We start from the raw sequence: 21,016 nt of genomic DNA on the forward strand, positions 1-21,016 counted from the left end.
GTACATCATTCCAAACTGTGAATGGTCTACTTTTATTTGTGTACACTCACAATAACAACAAATTTGTGCTTTTTTAAAATAAAGAAAACAAACAGGATGCGCTTTCTACCGTCTCAGTCTCTCTGAACTGCAGTGCGTCACATAAATGATGGACCGGCCTTTGTGAGACAAACAGGATGGTCACGAGTCTGTACGAGAGGCATTGAGCTGCGGGATCTTCGCTCCGTTTGTCGCGAGCGGCAAATGATCAAAGAAAATGCCACAGTGCAGATGGCTTTGCTCAACGTTTGCTCTGTGGGAAACAAAACTTTCATGCTCAACGATCTTATTATGAACAATAAGCTGGACTTCCTTTTTGGTTAAACTTGGTTAAAGGTAGGAGATCTTACTGCGATGGATGAACTTCTACCATTGGATTACTCCTATTATAATTCCCCTCGGTTAAATGGTCGAGGTGGGGGTCTTATGTCTATTTTTAAAGATGAAATAGGATGTCGGACGATCTCTACCGAACTTTATAATAGCTTTGAGCTACAAACGTTTCCGATAATGTCTACAAAAACTGTGCTGGTGGCTGGTGTGCTTGGTCCTCCAAGGCCAAATAAGGATTTTGTGAATGAATTTTCTGAGTTTGTGAGTAGGCTGATTACACAATTCGACTGTTTTTTAATTATTGGGGATTTTAATGTACACTTGTGCTGTGGGCAGGATGTGGTTTCCAGAGAGTTTGTAAATATGATTGACTCTTTTGATCTGACACAGTGGGTCAAAGGGCCAACTCATAAGTTGGGTCATACATTAGATCTGGTTTTATCTTTTAACCTGCACATTCAGGATATTATGATTGACGAAGTAGTGTTTTCGGACCATAAACCAGTGTTTTTCAAAGTATGGTCTTATAAAAATGTGAGAAAGTCACTGCCAGAAAAAATATGGTCTCGGAAAAAAAATTCCTCTACTAGTGCTGAGTTCTCTACTCTGTTATCTCTTATCTGAAACATCTTTGGTGAATTTAAGTGTTGATGAGTTGTTGGAACGGTTTAATTCTGTTTGTGCTGATATTTTAGATAATGTTGCTCCTCTTAAAGCTAAAAGGGGTAAAATTAAACATTTGCCATGGGATAATGAACCCCTACGGGCACTTAGACAACATGCTCGACAAGCTGAGAGGAGGTGGATAAAACATAAATTGCAGGTCCATTATGAGATTTTTAGAGAATCGTTACAGACTTTTCAGAAGGCCTCTAGAGATGCTAAACATAAGTATTACTCGGGTGTTATCACTCAACATGTTAATGAACCTAAAGTTTTATTTAAGATAATTAATACCTTGGCCAACTAGGTATCCAGATCCTTCTATCTTAAATTGTGAAGAATTTTTGACATTTTTTTATGATAAAATTGTTGGTATACACTCTACAATACTGAAATTACAGGTGGCTCCGTCTTTTGACCTGGCTGTGCCTTGTAGCACGGGATGGAGTGAATTCCATCTTATTAACCGTCCAGCTCTGGCGGATATTGTTGTACATCTTAAGCCTTCTTCATCTAAGGGTGATGTCATGTCACCTCGTTTTTTTAAGCAGATTTTTCTAGTGTAGGGACCATGGTGCTGAACTTAATTAACAATTGCCTCTGTCAGGGCACTTGTCCAGCAGATTTTAAGTATGCTACAGTTCTTCAATTATTAAAGACGCCTAATTTGGCAATGGAGGATCTTAATAATTTTAGACTGATTTCAAATTTACCACATTTAAAGTGGTATTTAATTAGCTACAAGCACATATCACTGTAAATTCAATTAGTGAACCCGTTCGGTCAGGCTTTAAGTCCAGCCATAGCACAGTGACAGTGTTGGTCAAAGTGTTGAATGACATTATTTTTAACTGGATAATGGTGAAAGCGTTATTATAATTCTGCTTGACCTTAGTGCTGCGTTTGATATGGTGGATCATGAGATTTTAATTTATCGCTTAGAACATTGGGTTGGCCTAAAAGGGAATGTTCTGAAATGGTTTAAATCTTATCTCATAGACTTTGGGGGCTGTAATTACATCTTCCTTTGGGAGTCCCACAAGGGTCAATTCGGTAACACTTTAGAATACGGTTCCTTCGTTAATGAATAACTACACAGGAACAAATGAGTAACACAATATTTACAATCTAGTAACTACTATTAACTAACAAGCAATTCTGATTAACGAATTTGTAAGTAATAGCACACAGATGAAAGTGGTAGTTCACTATAAACTAATCAATAACTACTATTTTTTTAATGCTTCCCAGAGAACTACTGAAAAAGTTTCATAATTCATGCAAAACTAATCAATAAGTAATGCAGGAAGAATGACTAGCACTACATTAACATTTTAACTGCTACTATAAACGAATACACAAGGTTTATCAATATGTAATAGCATAGCAGACTTATGATTTGGGAAATAATTAGCCTATGCTCTCTCCTAGAGAACTATTTATCAACTGAATCATTTTAAAGAAATGGATTTTTAAATGCAGTTGTCAGGACCTAACTTGTCCTGTGGCCAATTTTCCGGCATTCCTCTGGACTGACATTGAATCACTCGAGTCACGGTGACGACTGGAACATATTGAGTTATCAGCCATCCAAATACCATATACAGTGATTTACGTCTACGTCTGTTAGCTAAGAATAAACCATTTCTGTCTAGTTAAGATTTTGAGAAAGTAATTACGTCCATTGTCTTTTCTAGAATGGATTATTGTAATTCTCTTTACTATGCAGTTGATGCTCGAGCACTTATGCGTTTACAGAAAATCCAAAATGCTGCAGCAAAGATGATAAAGTCGGCAAAGAAATATGATTCTGGGACTCCTTTATTAGTTTCATTAAAGTGGTTGCCAGTACGATTTAGAATTATTTACAAGATCCTTGTACTTGTTTTTAAGGCCTTGCACAATTTGGCTCCTGTGTATTTGTCCGGTTTGGTTTCTGTTTACGTCCCCGCTAGATCCTTGAGATCAGAAAATCAACACAAAGGTGACAGAGCCTTTTCTCGAGCCGGCCCTAAATTGTGGAACGACCTCCCTCAATCAATTCGATCTGCCAAATCCTTAAACATGTTCAAAGCTATGTTAAAACAACATCTTTTAAATTCATATTGAGGGTTTTATTAATTGGGTTATTGTCTGTGTGTGTCTATGTGATGTGGATATGTTTATCTCCGCTATATTTTTTTGTGTTTTTAGTTTATGATTGTGAAGCACTTTGGGCTACCTGAGTTGTATTTAACTGTGCTGTATAAATAAACAAACAAACAAACAAACATAAATAAACTGAAACTCAGTGTATAGGCTACTTGCCTCACAGACATGAGAAATATAACTCAGCTCAAAATGCTAACAAATACTCTCTGATTATATAATCAATATGAAAGGTGAATTTCCCAAAATGTATCCTTGCTATTTTTTCAGATACATTCATAATCATTTCCAGTGCTTTGCCATAAGCTTTAGTGTTTTGAGTACCTTTTCCCTCAGTTTTTATCTTGTTTTTGGACATCCCTTTTTTGCAGTGTGCGTGGCAGTATATTTAAGTAATTACATAAATATAAACGTGAGATTAGTCGACTAATGGCTTAAATGAAGGACTACTAGTCGACTAGAGAAATCTTTAGTCGGGGGACAGCCCTAGACCATCCTGTCAGGGTGTGGTGCAGGCAGAAGAGATGAGGAGTCCAAAGTTCCAAAGCAAACCTTTACTTACAATAATAATTAAAACACCTACAGAGAAGACGGGCAGAAGGTACACACACACTTAATACAACGGAGAATGGACAAAGGAAACTAAATACAAACACAGATGAACATTGATTGGCAGAACACAGGTGAAACACATGATGATGTTAATGATGACATGTGACATGAAGATAGGCAGACAAGTCCAATGAAACCAAACTAAACAGAACACACTTGTGACACATTATCTACGTTTATAGATGACGTTGTTAAACGCAGCGTCTAACATCATTGTGGTATCGGTACTTAAAGTCACCATGAAATCAAAATGGGCAATTCTTGTTTTTTGGTTGTTGTTTTTTTGTTTATGGAATTTTGCAGTATGTATTATAAATGACTCATCCGTGCACATCATCCTTTTTTAAATTCATGTTCCTCGTAATCAAAATAACTTCCCCTCCTTCTTGCAGCAACATCTCTTGGCTTCTCTGATGATGTGTTTACTGGTGCGTGGACGGGACGAACCGTCACTCACATGAGGTCCACTAATAGCAAACCACAACCATCCAATCAATTCCCCATGGACAAAATCAAGTCCCGCACTTCATTTTTTCTTGTTCCAGAAGCCTTTTTACTTGGAAATACGTCACAACAGGGAAGACAAGACTATTGCATCCTCCGTTTCATGCCGACTTTAAAGTACATGAAGAACAACGCTTATGCTAGGCAAAAAAAACAAGCAAAAAAAAAAAACAACGGAATGCCCCTTTAATATATAATAACAAAGAAATCAAGGTATTTTAACATGCTTAAATACTTTGCTTAGTTTTTGATGCCTTCGGAGAGAGAATGTGTTGAAAATGAAGTGTTTTGTTTTTATAATCATTGCATGACTAAAACCTGTTAAGGTGATCATAACCTGACCATATACAGTCAAGTGAACCCTTTGGAAGCATGTCATTAGTGTTTGTATCCAACTGTTTCTCAGGTCTTGCCATAAGTTATGAAAGGATTTTAAATGTCACTGACTTAACTTTTTATTTTTACTGTACATATATGGCACTGTAAAATGTTATGTTTGAGTAGATACCATAAGAATGTTTTTATGACTCACTCAGATAATTATGTATTCTGAAGTTCATGAGTTCATACCGTAAATTCCAGTTCCTTCCCTGAACTGTAAAATTGTTCTATAAAATGTTGAACAAAACCTGATTTTCCAGACTTTGCATTTGACTTGACAGTTATCTGACCGCAAGATATTTGGATAACAAGTGTTTCTATGAATAGCGGAAGACTGGCAGAGACAGTTAAACAAAGTGGAAAAGGGTGGTTCTCGTGTATGATGGAGGCTCACGTATGATAAGAGAATCTTGACCAATGACGTATCGTAGTCCATATAAGCTTCCGTTTACATCATGGACTGTCTCTGCAGTCATTCTCATCAGTCTGAGTGACCAGAGGCGGTCTGCCACTATTCATAGAACCACTTTTACAACAGTGAGCAACGTTCTAATTCATAGTTAGAAGACTGCTGTCAAACACAGCAGAGCTAACTACAGAAGTCGTAATAGCACAAGAAGAATGGAATTTCATGGATATTGGAGCTGGACCACCTACCAAGCGATAAGCATTGGAAATGGTGTCTACCACTCAGTGAGATAGCCGCTGCTTATAGATACGGATGAATCCCTTCGACAGGGACCAAAATAGACGAACAACTGGTCGATGGTGCGCCACAATGCCCTTGTTGACAAATATTGCTGCAACTCGTACTGGACACAGTTCTGGATTAGGAGTGTTGTCCGAAACACTGAAATTCGAATAGGATGGTTATCAAACTGTGTTGTGTTGATAACACCTTAGGCTGAAAATCTGGGTTTAGCCAAAGCGTAACGTCATAATGCTCCGGTCCCCAGCCAAGGCATTGAGGATTCACTGAGATATGTATAAGAAGTATGTGCTGGTGGCCGAAAATGAGAACGAGCCCCTCCAGCTTGACAGGGGGGCTTTGGGATGCATTGGCTGACGTGGTGATCTATAAAATTGCCCTGGTACGTGCTGCAGCGAAGCTGTCTGATAGGCAACTGTTACGGCCCATAGCCAAATCATATAGCTCGTTTGATTTTATCGAAATTAGTAATGTATATGAGTCGAACATATAAATCAATCACCGACACCTGAAACTTAAGAGGTCAAACACTGCTTTTATCCAACATCAGAAATCAATACAAAATAATTCACAAAAGATGTTTACAAAAATGTATATTAACAAATAAGACAAAGAAAAAATAACAGTAAAAGGTAGGGTAGCTGTGGAAAGTGCATGACTACACCTGTTCTCAAGATCAGATCTTACCAGGCCTCTGCTTCCCTCTCTATGCTTACTAAATAACCAAAAATGTGAACGGAAAATAAATCCAAATAAATCCACTACCTGTTACTGACAAAATTAACAGTGAAGAGCATTAAATATTAATTACTCAATGTAGTAAAGGTTCAGTGTTGGTGTGATGGAAGAAGACAGGGGTCGGCGTGACTGGGACTCGTACACTTTTATTTAGTTAAGAAGAAATGCGCTGTGCGCGCTCTAACATAAATCAGGTTCACGTTCAAAATATCACTCTTTCCACTATATCCAATATCACTCTTTCCAACATCAAACATCACTCTTCAGCGTCCAGCTCACGTCTCGTGCACGAGTCCCCAGTCCTTCTCTCTCTCGCTCTCTTGCAGCAGCCAGCTTTTATGCGATCTCCCCACGCCAATTACTGCAATCAGAGACAGGTGTTCGTCATTTTGCACTTGACCTACTTACTCACCGCTCGGCTCCGTCGTTGCTCTCGCGCTACAGACTTCGCTGAACCACGCCCCCCTCGCCACATACCCCCACCGCCCGACTCAGGCCGGGGAGCCGTCCGGCCTGCAGCCTCCCCCCTCTCCCCCCTCCTCCTGGAGAGGAAGTCAGCCACAACCATCTGTGCACCCGGCCTGTGGATCACCTTGAACTTAAAAGGCTGTAAGGCCAGATACCAACGGGTGATCCGCGCGTTGGTATCCTTCATGCGGTGGAGCCACTGCAGGGGAGCGTGGTCCGAACAGAGGGTGAACTCTCGACCCAGGAGGTAGTAGCGGAGGGTGAGAACGGCCCACTTGATGGCTAAAGCTTCCTTTTCAATGGTGCTGTACATAGTCTCTCTCTTCGAGAGCTTCCGACTAATGTACAGCACCGGCCGTTCTTCGCCCTCTATCTCCTGGGACAAGACTGCGCCCAGCCCCCTGTCCGACGCGTCAGTCTGTAGGGAAAAAGGGAGAGAAAAGTTAGGAGCCTGTAGGAGCGGTCCGCCACATAGAGCAGCCTTTATCTGGGTAAAGGCCTGCTGACACCGCTCCGTCCACTGGACAGTATCTGGTGCTTCCTTTTTAGTCAGATCAGTCAGCGGGCTAGCCAGGTCCGAATAATTAGGCACAAACCTCCTGTAATATCCAGCTAGCCCCAGGAACTGTCTAACCTCCTTTTTGGTCTTAGGTCTTGGACAGGTCGCAACTGCTGCGGTTTTATCAATTTGGGGACGCACCTGTCCATGACCCAAGTGGAAGCCCAGATACCTAACTTCCACGCGCCCAATTGCACACTTCTTTGGGTTGGCGGTGAGCCCCGCCCCTCGCAGCGTCCTGAGGACAGCTCGCAAATGCTGCATATGCCGCTGCCAGTCGTTACTATAGATGATAATGTCATCCAAGTAAGCAGCAGCATATGCAGTATGCGGCCGGAGAATTCTGTCCATCAGGCGCTGGAAGGTCGCGGGAGCCCCGAACAAGCCGAAAGGAAGAGTAACAAATTGGTGTAATCCAAACGGCGTCGTGAAAGCAGTTTTTTCTTTAGATATTGGAGATAAGGGGATCTGCCAATACCCTTTTGTCAAATCCAGTGTCGAATAAAAACGAGCGGTACCGAGCCGATCAAGCAATTCGTCAACCCGCGGCATTGGATACGCATCGAATTTCGACACAGCATTCACCTTGCGATAATCCACACAGAACCGGACGGAGCCGTCGGTTTTAGGCACTAAAACTATCGGGCTTGCCCAGTCACTGTTGGATTCTTCTATTACCCCCATGTCCAGCATAGCTTCTAATTCATCCTGAACTACTTTCTTTTTATGTTCAGGTAAACGATACGGCCGGCTGCGTACTATTACGCCCGGTTCGGTCTCAACGTGGTGCTGAATGAGATTTGTCCGACCAGGTAGGGGCGAAAACACATCCGCAAACTCTGCTTGTAAATTACGTATGTCAGTGATCTGGGACGGTGAGAGGTGGTCTCCGCCAAATGCCAGAGCGAGAGATTGGGATTTTGAGCTCGCTTCTGGACCGAGATCCTCCTCCCCACTTACCACCGTCGCCAGCATCACTGACTCCGCCTCATTCCATTTTTTAAGGAGGTTAAGGTGGTAAATTTGATGTGCCCCGTCCCTATCTGATCGGACAACCTCATAGTCGAGGTCCCCGACTCGCCGTGTGACCACAAACGGCCCTTGCCACTTCGCGAGTAATTTAGAGCTGGATGTGGGAAGCAATACAAGGACTTTATCTCCCGGTGCAAATTTGCGTAGTCTAGTCCCCCTGTTGTACAGCCGACTTTGCTTGTCCTGAGCCTGTAACAAATTCTCCATAGAGAGCCGCCCCAAAGTGTGGAGTTTTGTTCTCAGGTCCAAGACATACTGAATTTCGTTTTTGCTATTCGAAGGTCCGTCCTCCCAAGCTTCTCTAAGCACGTCCAGCACCCCGCGGGGCTGACGCCCATAGAGAAGCTCGAAGGGGGAAAACCCCGTGGAGGCTTGGGGGACCTCGCGTACAGCGAACAAGAGGGGTTCTAGCCACTTATCCCAATTTTTGGCGTCTTCCCGTACGAACTTACGAATCATGGATTTTAACGTGCGGTTAAAACGTTCCACCAAGCCGTCTGTTTGTGGGTGATAGACGCTGGTGCGAATCGATTTAATGCCCAATAATTCGTACAGTTCGCGAATAGTGCGTGACATAAACGCCGTGCCTTGATCGGTGAGAATCTCTTTCGGGATTCCTACCCGGGAGATTAATTGAAACAGTGCGCTCGCCACGCTTTTAGCGGAAATATTGCGAAGCGGCACTGCTTCTGGGTATCGCGTTGCATAATCCACCAGGACTAATGCAAAGCGATGCCCCCGTGCAGATCGTTCTAATGGCCCGATGAGGTCCATTCCAATTCTTTCGAAGGGGACCTCCATTAAGGGAAGAGGGCACAAAGGTGCTTTTGGGTTGGCCGGTGGATTCACCAACTGACATTCACGACAAGACGCGCACCACTTGCGCACGTTCTCGTGAATGCCCGGCCAGAAAAATCGGGTCATTAAACGATTTAGTGTAGCTGCCTGCCCTAAATGACCAGCCATCGGATTACAGTGAGCCGCCTGGAAAAGCATTTCCCGACGGCTCTTTGGAACTAATAACTGAGTTGTATCTTGCTTTGACTGGGTGTCTTGGGTCACCCGATACAACTTATCTTTTATGATAGCAAAATAAGGATATGAGGGCGGTCGGTCGGGGTGGAGGGGCTGCCCGTCGATCGTACGGACCTGGTCAAACGCATTTTTAAGCGTCTCATCTCGGGACTGTTCCAGAGGAAAGTCATCACGCTCTGAAAGAATCCTTCTTTCAACCGCGTTCCGAACCTCTGGGACAGATACCGAGGGCCCCGGCACAGCCTCTCCAACCTGAGCGACCGCTCCCCTCTCCTGCTTCCTTTTTGTCCCAGAAGCACCCGCACACAAATAACCCAATAGTGTTTTAAACCCCGGCCAATTGGTCCCCAAAATTAACGGGTGCCGGAGGTGTTGGCTAACGGCCACCTCCACACTATGCTTTTGGCCCCGAAATTGGATAATGACTGGCATTAAAGGGTAATCCATCACCTCCCCGTGCACACACCGAACCCTAACCGTGCGGCTCTTATCCAATGCCTCTGGTTGTATCAGATTTTGATGGATGGAGGTTTGGTTACAGCCTGAATCCACCAAAGCCTGATAGGTACCCCCCTTAATACTCACAGGTATTTGGTACAACCCAGCTTGATCGGGGGCAGCCTGCGGTGTGTCAGGGACCCTGACCAGTGTCCCCACCTCCATTACGGGGCACCGATCGATAAAATGTCCAGGGTCCCCGCAACGCCAACAGGCCGGCCCAGTCCTTCCCGCCGCCCCAATGGCGGGAAGTGGGTCAAGCGATTGGCGTGGGGAGAGCGGGGGTGCAGGAGGCGCAGTGGCAGAGGCTGTTCCCCTGGACGGCGTTCTGGGTGCGGGAACAGGCTCAGCCGTAGGTCCGGTCCTCCAGCGGGGCGCTGGCCTGGGCAGGAATCCTCCACGGGACCTGGGTAGAGGGACAGGGCGAGAAGAGAGAGAGAGAGAGAGAGAAGCTGCTGGAAGGGGTTCGCCGACCCCTGGGCACGCCACCATCTGGTCCTCCGCCAACTGGATGGCCTGGTTCAGCGACGTCGGGCGGTGGCACTGGACCCACTGCGCGGTCTTCCGGGGGAGCCGCGCGACGAATTGCTCCAGTACCACGTGGTCTATAATTCCCTCGACGTCGCGTCCGTCGGCCATCAACCACTTGCGGCACGCGTCCCGGAGCTGCTGCGCAAAGGCGAAGGGTCGGCCGGATTCCCCGAGCTCCAGTGACCGGAACCGCTGTCTGCTCTGCTCCGGGGTCCGGCCAACCCGCTGCAGAATGGCGCGCTTGAGGTCTTCATAGACCAGGAGGTTCTGGACTGGCAGCTGTTGTGCGGCGATCTGGGCTTCTCCGGCCAGCAGCGGGATCAGCCGCATCGGCCAGTCCGTGGACGGCCAGCCCCAGGCCTCGGCCGACCTCTCGAACAGCTCGAGGAAGGCTTCGGGATCGTCTCCTGGACCCATTTTGTGGAGGTGCATGGGCTGGGCCGAGGCTGGAGCTGGCGATGATGGTGTGGCCCGAACCTCCTGGTCCATCCAGCTCCGGAACTGCTCACGGTCCTCCTGCTGGGCCCGGAGGAGTGTCTCGAACCGACGCTCCTGGTGCTCCTCCATGGCCAGCAGGGCCCGATGTTGTTGCTGGTGGAGTCCCGCGAGCGCGTGGATGATGTCCGCAAGTGGGGACGGGGGCTGTGTGGCGGCGGCCTCTTCTTCCATACCGGGTTTCGGCACCAGTGTAGTAAAGGTTCAGTGTTGGTGTGATGGAAGAAGACAGGGGTCGGCGTGACTGGGACTCGTACACTTTTATTTAGTTAAGAAGAAATGCGCTGTGCGCGCTCTAACATAAATCAGGTTCACGTTCAAAATATCACTCTTTCCACTATATCCAATATCACTCTTTCCAACATCAAACATCACTCTTCAGCGTCCAGCTCACGTCTCGTGCACGAGTCCCCAGTCCTTCTCTCTCTCGCTCTCTTGCAGCAGCCAGCTTTTATGCGATCTCCCCACGCCAATTACTGCAATCAGAGACAGGTGTTCGTCATTTTGCACTTGACCTACTTACTCACCGCTCGGCTCCGTCGTTGCTCTCGCGCTACAGACTTCGCTGAACCACGCCCCCCTCGCCACACTCAAAATATTAATGAAAGCACCAAAAATCCAAATAAAACTATAATAAAAAACTGGATCACTGAAGAGAAATGGAGAGAGGTGACCAGCGATCCAGCCATGAGGAACAAAAAGAAGGAGAGTACGCCATTTAAACAGTCACTCCTCTCCCGTTGATTGGGGATTCCCTCTCTCAACACCACCTATGGACTCAAAATGTATTAAACACAGACACACGTAACAGCAGCCAGCCGGGCGATCAGAATAACCTCCCTTGTGCTCAAGATATAATTAATAATAATAATTTGTTACATTTATATAGCGCTTTTCTTGGCACTCTCTTTATGCTTTAAAGCCCTTTACATAGAAGGGGGAAATCTCCTCAACCACCACCAGTGTGCAGCTCCACCTGGATGATGCGACGGCAGCCATATTGCACCAGAACACCAACCACACAGCGGCTTATTGGTGAAGAGGAGACAGAGTGATGAAGCAAATCAGTGTATATGGTTATGATTAGGAGGTCACCATGATGGACAGAGGCAAATGGGCAAATTTGGCCAGGATCCTGGTGTTAAACCCTTAGTTTTTATTCGAAGGACATCCTGGGATTTTTAATGACCACAGAGAGTCAGGAACTTGATTTAACGTCTCATCCAAAGTAGGGTGCTTTTAGACAGTATAGTGTCCCCATCACTATACTGGGGTGTTTGGACCCACACAGACCACAGGGTGAGCACCCCCTGCTGGCCGAGATGTTGGGAATGAGACTTTACTACACACGCTCTTCATTCCAGCTGGCCCTAAGACCTGACCAGGCACCAGTTGCAGTTGACGAATCCCATTCCAGAAACCCTTTCGGTAATCTAGACTGCACCAGACATACCTGACCTTTAGCCTCCGTCATTAGTCATAGATACATTAAATGCAAGCATCAAGTGGACTAAAGAGTTCCCCAGCCGGCTCAACCCTGAAACTGTATTATAAACCCTGACCAACTGTAATCAGTTCATCTACATTCTGGGTTAAGACATCAAAGATAATGTTTGAGGACCGCATCAGGGGACACTACCAAGAAAGCTATACATGTCTCCACTGGCTGTGTGTTGCCAAGACCCATCCCCTGTGCATCAGCCATCACCACCAACGTACATGCCACCCAGTCCGGTCTACATGCTTGGGCTGAGCAAAAAGCAGAAGAAACTACATCTGTAAAGTCGGGACAAACCAGCTTCAAGAAATTCTCTAGCCGAGAAACTGGATGACACAGACGGTTTGAAGCAACCCAGGACTGGGGAATGTGGGTCCAGATTCAATCTGGCTTGTGGCATCTTCTGCATATCTTCAATTACTGATTGCTCAGCACCACGAAGGTCCGAGTCATTATCACTATGTCACAGCTGAGACTGGGACAATGGAGATGATGCATCTGTCACGGAACAGTTGAACAGAGACGAGGATACAAGAGCAGGATGAGATGAGGTTTATTAAATAATACAAAATAAAACAAGCTATAAACAAAATAACCCCGAGGGGGAGAACAAGAGAGGTTTCAGGCAAAAACAGGTAACACAAGGAAACAGGAAACATTGACAACGAATCAGCACAGGACTACAAACACAGGGAGGCTAAATAGGGGAACAAACAAAGTAACGAGCAGGAAAGGTGGGACAAATTAACCAAGAGCACATGGCACAAGAAATAACAAGTAAGTTATGTGCTCACAACAGACCAGAAACACAAACACATGACAACGTGACAGCATCTTCCAATAAGGAATAGTGACATTGTTCAGGCTCAACCAATGATTGAGAAGCAGCCAGTGATCCTTTTGAGAAAAACTAATTGATGGTTCATAGCAAGGTAGGCATATATATAATACATGCATACATTAATGTCATCAACTCCTTTTCTGGAGGCTGGAACAGCACCCACTTTAGTTAAACCGAGCGATTCTGGACTGTACTTGTAAGCTCAGCTACCTGGTGGGCTCGAAGAGCCGAAGAAGCATTCTTCTTTATTGGAAGTTCCTCAGTTCTTCCTACTGATTGCTTGCTGTTGCGTGGCCGAGATGAGAGAGCAGTTTTAGGGAAAACACCCCGAAATTCAAGGTCCAATTCTATGAGTCCTTTTTTTCTCAATTATCTTGGGATAATGCTTCACTCAGGACAAGGATCTGTTAGAGCCTCCTGGATGTGGTCAATACCCAAACAGGTAGGAGCCGATTGGGTGTTGGAATCAATCAAATTCATGGGCCCAGAGCAGACAGAGTAGTATTAATAATAAACTGTGACCCCTGGTCAGCCAAGGGGGTAAACAGCATTTAATGGGGACGTTTAGCTAACAAGCTCTTCATCAGTCACCAAACACTCTGGAAACCAATGAGTGCTTTTAGATTTAAACACAGTAAATACTGATAAAGACAGTAGAACGGGGTACCTTAAATCCCGAAATAGATGGCCACTGTCCTGCAGAGTTTAGTTCAGACCCTAATCAAACTCTCCTATCTGCAATATTCTAGTAACTCTGAAGACATTGATTAGCTTGTTGATTAGGGTTTGAACTAAACTCTGCAGGGCAGTGGCCCTCTAGGACTGGATTTAAGGAACCCTGCAGTAGAATGATTATCAGAAACCTGGTTAACCAATGAGGTCTATACAACTCACCTGAATATCACTGGAGATCTTTTTGATATCCCTGAATAACCAATGGGCCCTCAAGTGAGATAAAATCCTTACCTGAACCCCCGTCTGGATTGCGTACAAACCCAGTGATATATTCATTTAAAAGTTAAACTTTAAAGTTTTAAATGTGTCGAGACACAGTTATAGAAGGGAGCTAATACTAGCCCAAACAATCTGTGCACGTTCGAAAGAGATCTCTCCTCGAGAAAGTCAAAGAAACAGACCATTATGTAAATGGCAGCTTACATGGACTCTGTCATTGGTCAAGGTCACGTGTGACTGAATAAATATGATATTCTCTTACAATACACGAGCGTATGACCCTTTTCGACTTTTTATGTTTATCCGTCTTTGGCAGTCTGGAACTATGAAATAGAACTGCATGCATTCTGGGGAATAATATTGTTTTGGTTGTGCTTAAGCTCTGCGTGACTGTGTGGATAAATATTATCCTACTGTTCATAAAATGTTCACTACTAGACTCAAGAGATATAACCAGTTTAGATGGAAAGGATTGTAAGTTGACTAGCAGAAGACATTACTGTAGCTATAGGCCTACCCATTAATAGACAATGTACTTCTTTGAAAAAAATATCAGCACAGCGTTACAACAACCCTAAAGGAAATGACCCTTCACAATAGGTAATGCTTTACAATGAACTCTTTTAGAGAGCTACATTGGCAATTTATCTGCTCAATAAAATTAAGCGTATCGTCAGTTCTGGCAGGTCATGTTAGTCAAGCTCGCATCAGCTGACACTCAGCTGATCCACGTCTACCTATAGGAATATGACACCTATCACTGTATACATATATAAGCTCCTCAGTATTATAAGCTGGTATCGCATTTCTCAGGAGCTGATTCCCTCCTCCATCCCCAGCTGCTCCTCTCGTCAGTCAGTTTGGCATTCTGATTCCCCTTGAATCAGAATAAATTCTCGAATTATGTTGTACTTTAAAATCTTGAATTAATGATATCTGCAATACATTCATGTTGGTTCTGTTCTGTTTACCCTAAGGGGGGTTATTTGCTGCTCTCGCTGCTCTTATCCATGCTAGGCTGATGGATGCATATGGAGTTCTTGCACAGAACAGAACCATACCGCCAATCCAAACTGTATGCAATTGCCAATCGTATTTGATGATAGTGGTCCTGACAGAAATAATTTACTCACCAGTTGAGTAATAAAAACGCCATCTCCACGTCGCTTTTACAACAATAAAAAAAAGCCAAGCCAATGTTGATTCTCATTTTATTACAAGCTCTGTCGCGTTCTTATTTTGCCATCACTCTCCTCTGTTTGGCAATTTTTTTAAATGTCTGATTCCCTGAGGCCCCGTCCACACTACTGCGTTTTCGTTTAAAAACGGAGACCTTTTGCTACGTTTGCACCTCCCGTCCACACTAAAACGGGAAAAACGAAGACCCAAAACGGAGAAGTTTAGAAACGCTGCAGCTCCGTTTTTCGTTTTGAATCTCCGGAGGGCGTTTTAGTGTAGACGGGACAAAACGGAGGAGTTTAGAAACGATGACGTAGAAGGTCACGCTCGGCTCTATGATTGGGTGTCATCACCCATGACGTATCCTTCCCTGATTCGTCAGCCACCCATCACATGTCCCGTCACCGGAAGAAAACAAACAAAAACATCCTGGACTACGTAGCTGATGTTAGTGAGTGCAACATGGATAACGAATTACAAGCGTTACTGACTTTGATGTCTTTGTTAGCAGCTGTTGTGCAAGCAAATTCTGCATTTTACAATGCTATAACTGCCTACATGCGCCGGAGGCAAACTATTATTCGAGCGATCTATGACAATTCCCGTGTGCAGCGGCGGTCCATGAAAAGAAATCTCTGGTCTTCGACATTTTCTAATCTTTGCAGAGGTAGCTAACGTTACTTGCTTCCTCATCAAATCTGAGGAATAGTCCATCCGTTTCCTGTTTACACCGGCACGCGCATGCACAGTGTTGGAGAATGGTCACGTGATCCGAGTTTTCAGTCGTTTTAATGTGGACGGAGATCAATTCTAATACGCAGCTAAAACGCTGGTGTGGACGGAGATCGTTTTCGTTTTAATTCTCCGTTTTTAAACGAAAACGCAGTAGTGTGGACGGGGCCTGAGAGTTGAACATTTAGCTGCTCCAAGTCAACCTTTTTCACTCATTGTGACAACTTACCTATGCCACTCCCACACCATACACATACACATGGCACCTTCTCTCTATTTATGGATATGATGAGACACGCATGGGTGAGTGACATAGTAGCCTATGTACGTAATTTCCTGTGAAAACCATTCCATAAGGTCTAAATTAGACTATACACAATTAAAATAGGCTTACCATAGTTAATCAGGTTAAGACAAAAACATGTTTTAGAAGAAAGATTGATGATGTATTAAATCATAAACATTTTTAACATGTGTGCAAACATATTGCAAAATTCATTTGCTAACAAAGCAGCGTTTCCAAGTTGCTGCAGTTAGGAAAGCTACTGTGGCTCTTTTTTTCTTACATCATTAATTACTTGTTATCTTGCATTTTGATGCCTGGTGAACACAGTCATGTTCATGTGGGAAGCTTCTGAGTGGGAACTAAACCAAATCATTCTGATGACAGAATTTGGATCAAGGATTTCAGAATGATCAAACCCACATTGGTGATGCTGTGCAATGAAATGTGTCTGCTGGTTAATCCAGTTATTCAAACACATACACTGTTGAGACAAAATCATGTCAGTTTTTTGTTGCACATTGAGCGATTTATTTGGTGAATGTTGTGATTTTATCATAGTTTATGAGCATGTCTTCTTATCAGATAAAAATTTGGACACCTCAATTGAGCGCATACATTTTTTTATGCACATTTTATGAATTCTTGGTTTCCATCCAGCATATTTTATGCAATATCCCAAAATGTGCATAAAAATAGGTGGATGGCTGCCATAATCATATCTACAGTATATGCAGAAGTTGTAGAAAAAGTATTTTTTATACAATAAAAATGTTTAAGACTATATTTGTATCTTTTGTTCAATGCCATTAATTGTATTTAAAACCAGAAAATGTTTTACAACAACCAACACTTGATTTCAAAGATGATTTTATACTCTTTGCAATGCTTGACACTTTTTATTCATGCAAGTAAACAATTTGGCATTGCTGCAATCCAACTGATGGAAATTTGTCCAAGCGATGGATAACTATATTCCCTGTAATCCAGTAATATTTTGGGATGCTATGCTGTTGGTTTCAAAAATAACCAGTCATGGTTAATGTTAGTATTTTATTTCCACAGATGCTGATGACACAGTTTCCATCATGGTTGGCAATATTCTAGGCACAGAAATCACTAACCTGATCAAGAATGGCTCAGACGTCTATATAGCGATTTCTGTAGCCAATGCACATGGCCTGTGGCTCAATGCTACATGGGCATATGCACTGTCTTTCACCTTCATTGGAATAACATCCATCACTTTGTTCTACTTCGCTTTCCTGTTTATCAAACGCATGCACATAAACCGACAACTTCGTATGGAACAGGTAAAGTATTCAGTTTAGGTTGAGTTCACTGTAGGAGTCAAATCTACTCAAATATTTAGTATATTCAATATAAAATACTCTGATATATTCCAGACATTCCAAAATGTCTCTTAATCTCTTAAGGGATTTTATTTTTTTTGCTAATTCTCTTCTGTCATTCATTTCTGTGCAGAGGGAGATGAAAAAAGTGACTGAAAAAGCAATAGCAAAGTTACAAGTGCGGACTCTGCGGACAGGTGACCCGGTATTGTCCCATTGCTAAATCCTAAAATAAATAAATGTGTTAAAATAAAATAAATTCAGAGAGCATTTAAACTGCAGTTAGTAAAAGCATAATGCTTGTGTGTCTGTAGGAGGTTGTATCAGAGGACACAAGCTGTGTGGTTTGCACTGACTCATTCACACATAATGAACAGGTCACAGTTCTACCCTGCAGGTGCAGTATGAGGAAATCCACATATGATTTTAGTTCAACATTACAGACGTTTTGAACTTAAGAATAGTGTCAGTATAGTATGTTAATTTCGATGCATTGGCTGAGACTATTTTGAAAGGTTTTATTCATCCTTATTTATTTGATCTATTGTAACTTGCTTTTCTTAGAGCTTTAATATTATATCAAGCAGAGATTCTGTTGAATAAAAGGTCTGAGTTTTGTGCCCATACAAAGCATATTATTTAGAGAAGACATAAAATATGTTCTCATATCATAGATGTACTTAATTTATTTGAGGTTCATTCAGAGAAGACAGTAGAACATAACATTAAAAAATACTCACTTCACTTTTAACATAGTTGTTTTAATTTTTTGTAAATATGAAAGAAATGCATAATATGAAATACATTCTTTTTTTTTTACAGACATTTATACCATAAGAAATGCATTGAGCCATGGCTCCTGGAACACCCCACCTGTCCCATGTGTAAATATAATATCCTCAAATCCAAGGTCGGTTTGCCAATACACACAGAACCATCTTTATTCAGACATATGATGTTGCATTTACTAACATGAGATTCTTTGTTGCTGTATGTGTTTAGATTGATGAGGAGGGAGATGAGCAGCCCTCATCAACACCATCAAACAACTCATTCTGTTTAGCTACAGTAATGACAGTCACATCAGCTGATCAACACAACACATTAGACTCAAACATTCAAACTGCAGAAAGTGAGTAAAGGCTACCACAAAAAAACATTTGCTGTCCTTTAAATTGTGTTCCTCCGTGGAAATTAACAACAAAACACTTTTCATTGCATTGCTGATGTTTTATCAGATTGCAGCTTAGCCCTTACAGACCACATACTCCTAAAAGTTCACAAAATTTCATATGCACATTAATATGTTACTTGTTTTTTACAGCAAATATTTAGTTGTAAGTGTTTATTATGTCAGTTAATATATTTAAATAGCCTACATGTTTATGATTTATAGATTTTACATGTTTAATTAATGGGAAAAATACATAATGGTGTTTCATTGGTCTCTTGTATATTTTTACCTGCTGATTGTTAATTCAAAATCAACATTGTTGTGAAAAGCCTTCCACCGCTTGCTGGCTCGTATTAATGCATTTTTTATTACTTTATAAGATAGCAATAACTTACAGATGCAAAAGGTTCATTTACTCAGTTCATAATAAGTCACCTTATAGTCAACATTCTGTTGACTATAAGTAACTTTGCAACTACATGCCAACTAACTCTCATTAGGGTATTAGTAGATTGTCTGTTTAATATCCACTAGCTCTTTATTGTAATGGTTCTCCAACCGACATTATACTGACTATAAGTAACTCTACTCATTAATCTACTAACACTCAAATGAGAGTTGTACTTCTACATGTACTTGCAACGTTACTTATAGTCAACATAATGTGTTAAATGGACCATCAAAATAAAGTGAAACCGAAAAAAATTGTCATTGTTCTGTTGAAGTCAGTTTAGAGTTGATTCAGTTCAGTTATAAAGATCATCAATTCAGCTGTAGAGCAACTCTGCAGAAAATGTCTTGGTTTACGCTGTAATCACGGTTCCCTGAGATGGGGAACGAGACACTGTGTCATGGTGTTGTTGCTCTGGGAATGCTTCTTGTGAACCAGTGTCTGAAGAACGTGTGTTAAACGCCAATCTTGATTGGCTACTGCCGTCAGGTCTTGTCACAGGCACGCTGGCTTGCTATGTAAGAGGTGCCTATAGAACATGTCATCAGCTTCATGTTGTCTGAAGGAAGATGAGTAGTAATGCCGGCAGTATGGCAACGCAACACAGTGTCTTGATCTCCTTCTCAGGGAACTCGCACTGCGTCATGGTCTTGACACTATGGGAACAAAATACCCACTGCTCCATACTGACAAAACGCCTGCCCACTGTGCTGTAAGTCAGTGATGTATGTCTCGAGACTACTTTTACGTAGTCCCGGTCTTGTCACGGCCTTGACGGTCTTTGGTCTTGGTCTTGTCTTGGTCTCGGATCTCTCGGTCTTGTCTAGGTCTCGCTGTCTCAGACCGACATGGTGGTCGGGGGATTTAGCAATACAACACTACAATATCCACGACGACACAACGTTTGATAATGCAACAGTATTTGAATTTTCCGGTGACTCGTTTCGCCTATTTGAACAATGTATTTCTTAATGGTCCAGTGGTAGAATTTTAGCCAACCGTGTCAGAGGTTCTGGGTTCTAATTCCGCACTAGTATAGTTTTTTTTTTTCTCGTATAGTTTTTTTTTTCTCATCAAAACCGATTATGTTCATCAGTGGTTGTATATCAAGCAGGGACACATTTGTGTGCATTATGTTTTGTGATTTTACCAGAACGAATAGAGAGTAACGTTACACTAGCAGTGTTGTGCCTGAACACGTTCATTGAACGATAGTTCATGAGCACGTTCATATTTTGGGCGAACGTGAACTGAACGTACTGTACTACTGCCTGGTGAACGTTACTGTGAATTCGTTAATTCTGGTGTCTGTGAACGGCACGCGGCACGCTCTCAGGTTAACTTTGTTCAATTGTGTGCCAGATTTCTATAGAGCCTTCGAGGCTGAAAACCCGGCTAAAACACACCGTAAACAGGCCTTAATATGTAGCGGAAAAAACACCCAATCTACATTTACATTTTTACATTTATTCATTTAGCAGACGCTTTTATCCAAAGCGACTTACCAATGAGAACAATAGAAGCAGTTAAACTAACAGTAGGACAACAATACGCAAGTGCTATAACCCCTCTCAGTTTAACTTTAGTGCATTTTTTTATAGAATAGAAGAGAAGAGAAAGTGTTAGTACTACTGAATCAAGTGCTGCCGAAAAAGATACGTCTTCAGCAGTTTCTTGAAAGTGGCTAGTGACTCAGAAGCTCTGGTTGAGTTAGGCAGAACTAGTTTACATTTACATTTATTCTTTTAGCTGACGCTTTTATCCAAAGCGACTTACAGTTGCTATATATATGTCAGAGGTTGCACGC

At 42.8% G+C, this 21,016-nt stretch overlaps 1 protein-coding gene across 1 annotated transcript in view; it reads left to right on the forward strand.

Moving 5' to 3' along the window:
- rnf128b (ring finger protein 128b) overlaps positions 1-21,016 on the forward strand; it is a 33,287-nt gene that overhangs the window by 5,009 nt on the left and 7,262 nt on the right. Inside the window, exons 2-6 of the mRNA XM_077235723.1 lie at positions 17,298-17,545; positions 17,718-17,789; positions 17,899-17,981; positions 18,407-18,494; positions 18,587-18,716. Coding sequence (XP_077091838.1) covers positions 17,298-17,545; positions 17,718-17,789; positions 17,899-17,981; positions 18,407-18,494; positions 18,587-18,716 — 621 coding nt within the window. The remainder of the gene's footprint in view (positions 1-17,297; positions 17,546-17,717; positions 17,790-17,898; positions 17,982-18,406; positions 18,495-18,586; positions 18,717-21,016) is intronic.

The sequence above is a fragment of the Siphateles boraxobius genome, unplaced genomic scaffold, assembly GCF_051911475.1.
Source record: "Siphateles boraxobius isolate OS27281-9 unplaced genomic scaffold, OSU_SipBor_1 2, whole genome shotgun sequence".
NCBI classification, from domain to species: Eukaryota; Metazoa; Chordata; class Actinopteri; order Cypriniformes; family Leuciscidae; genus Siphateles; species Siphateles boraxobius.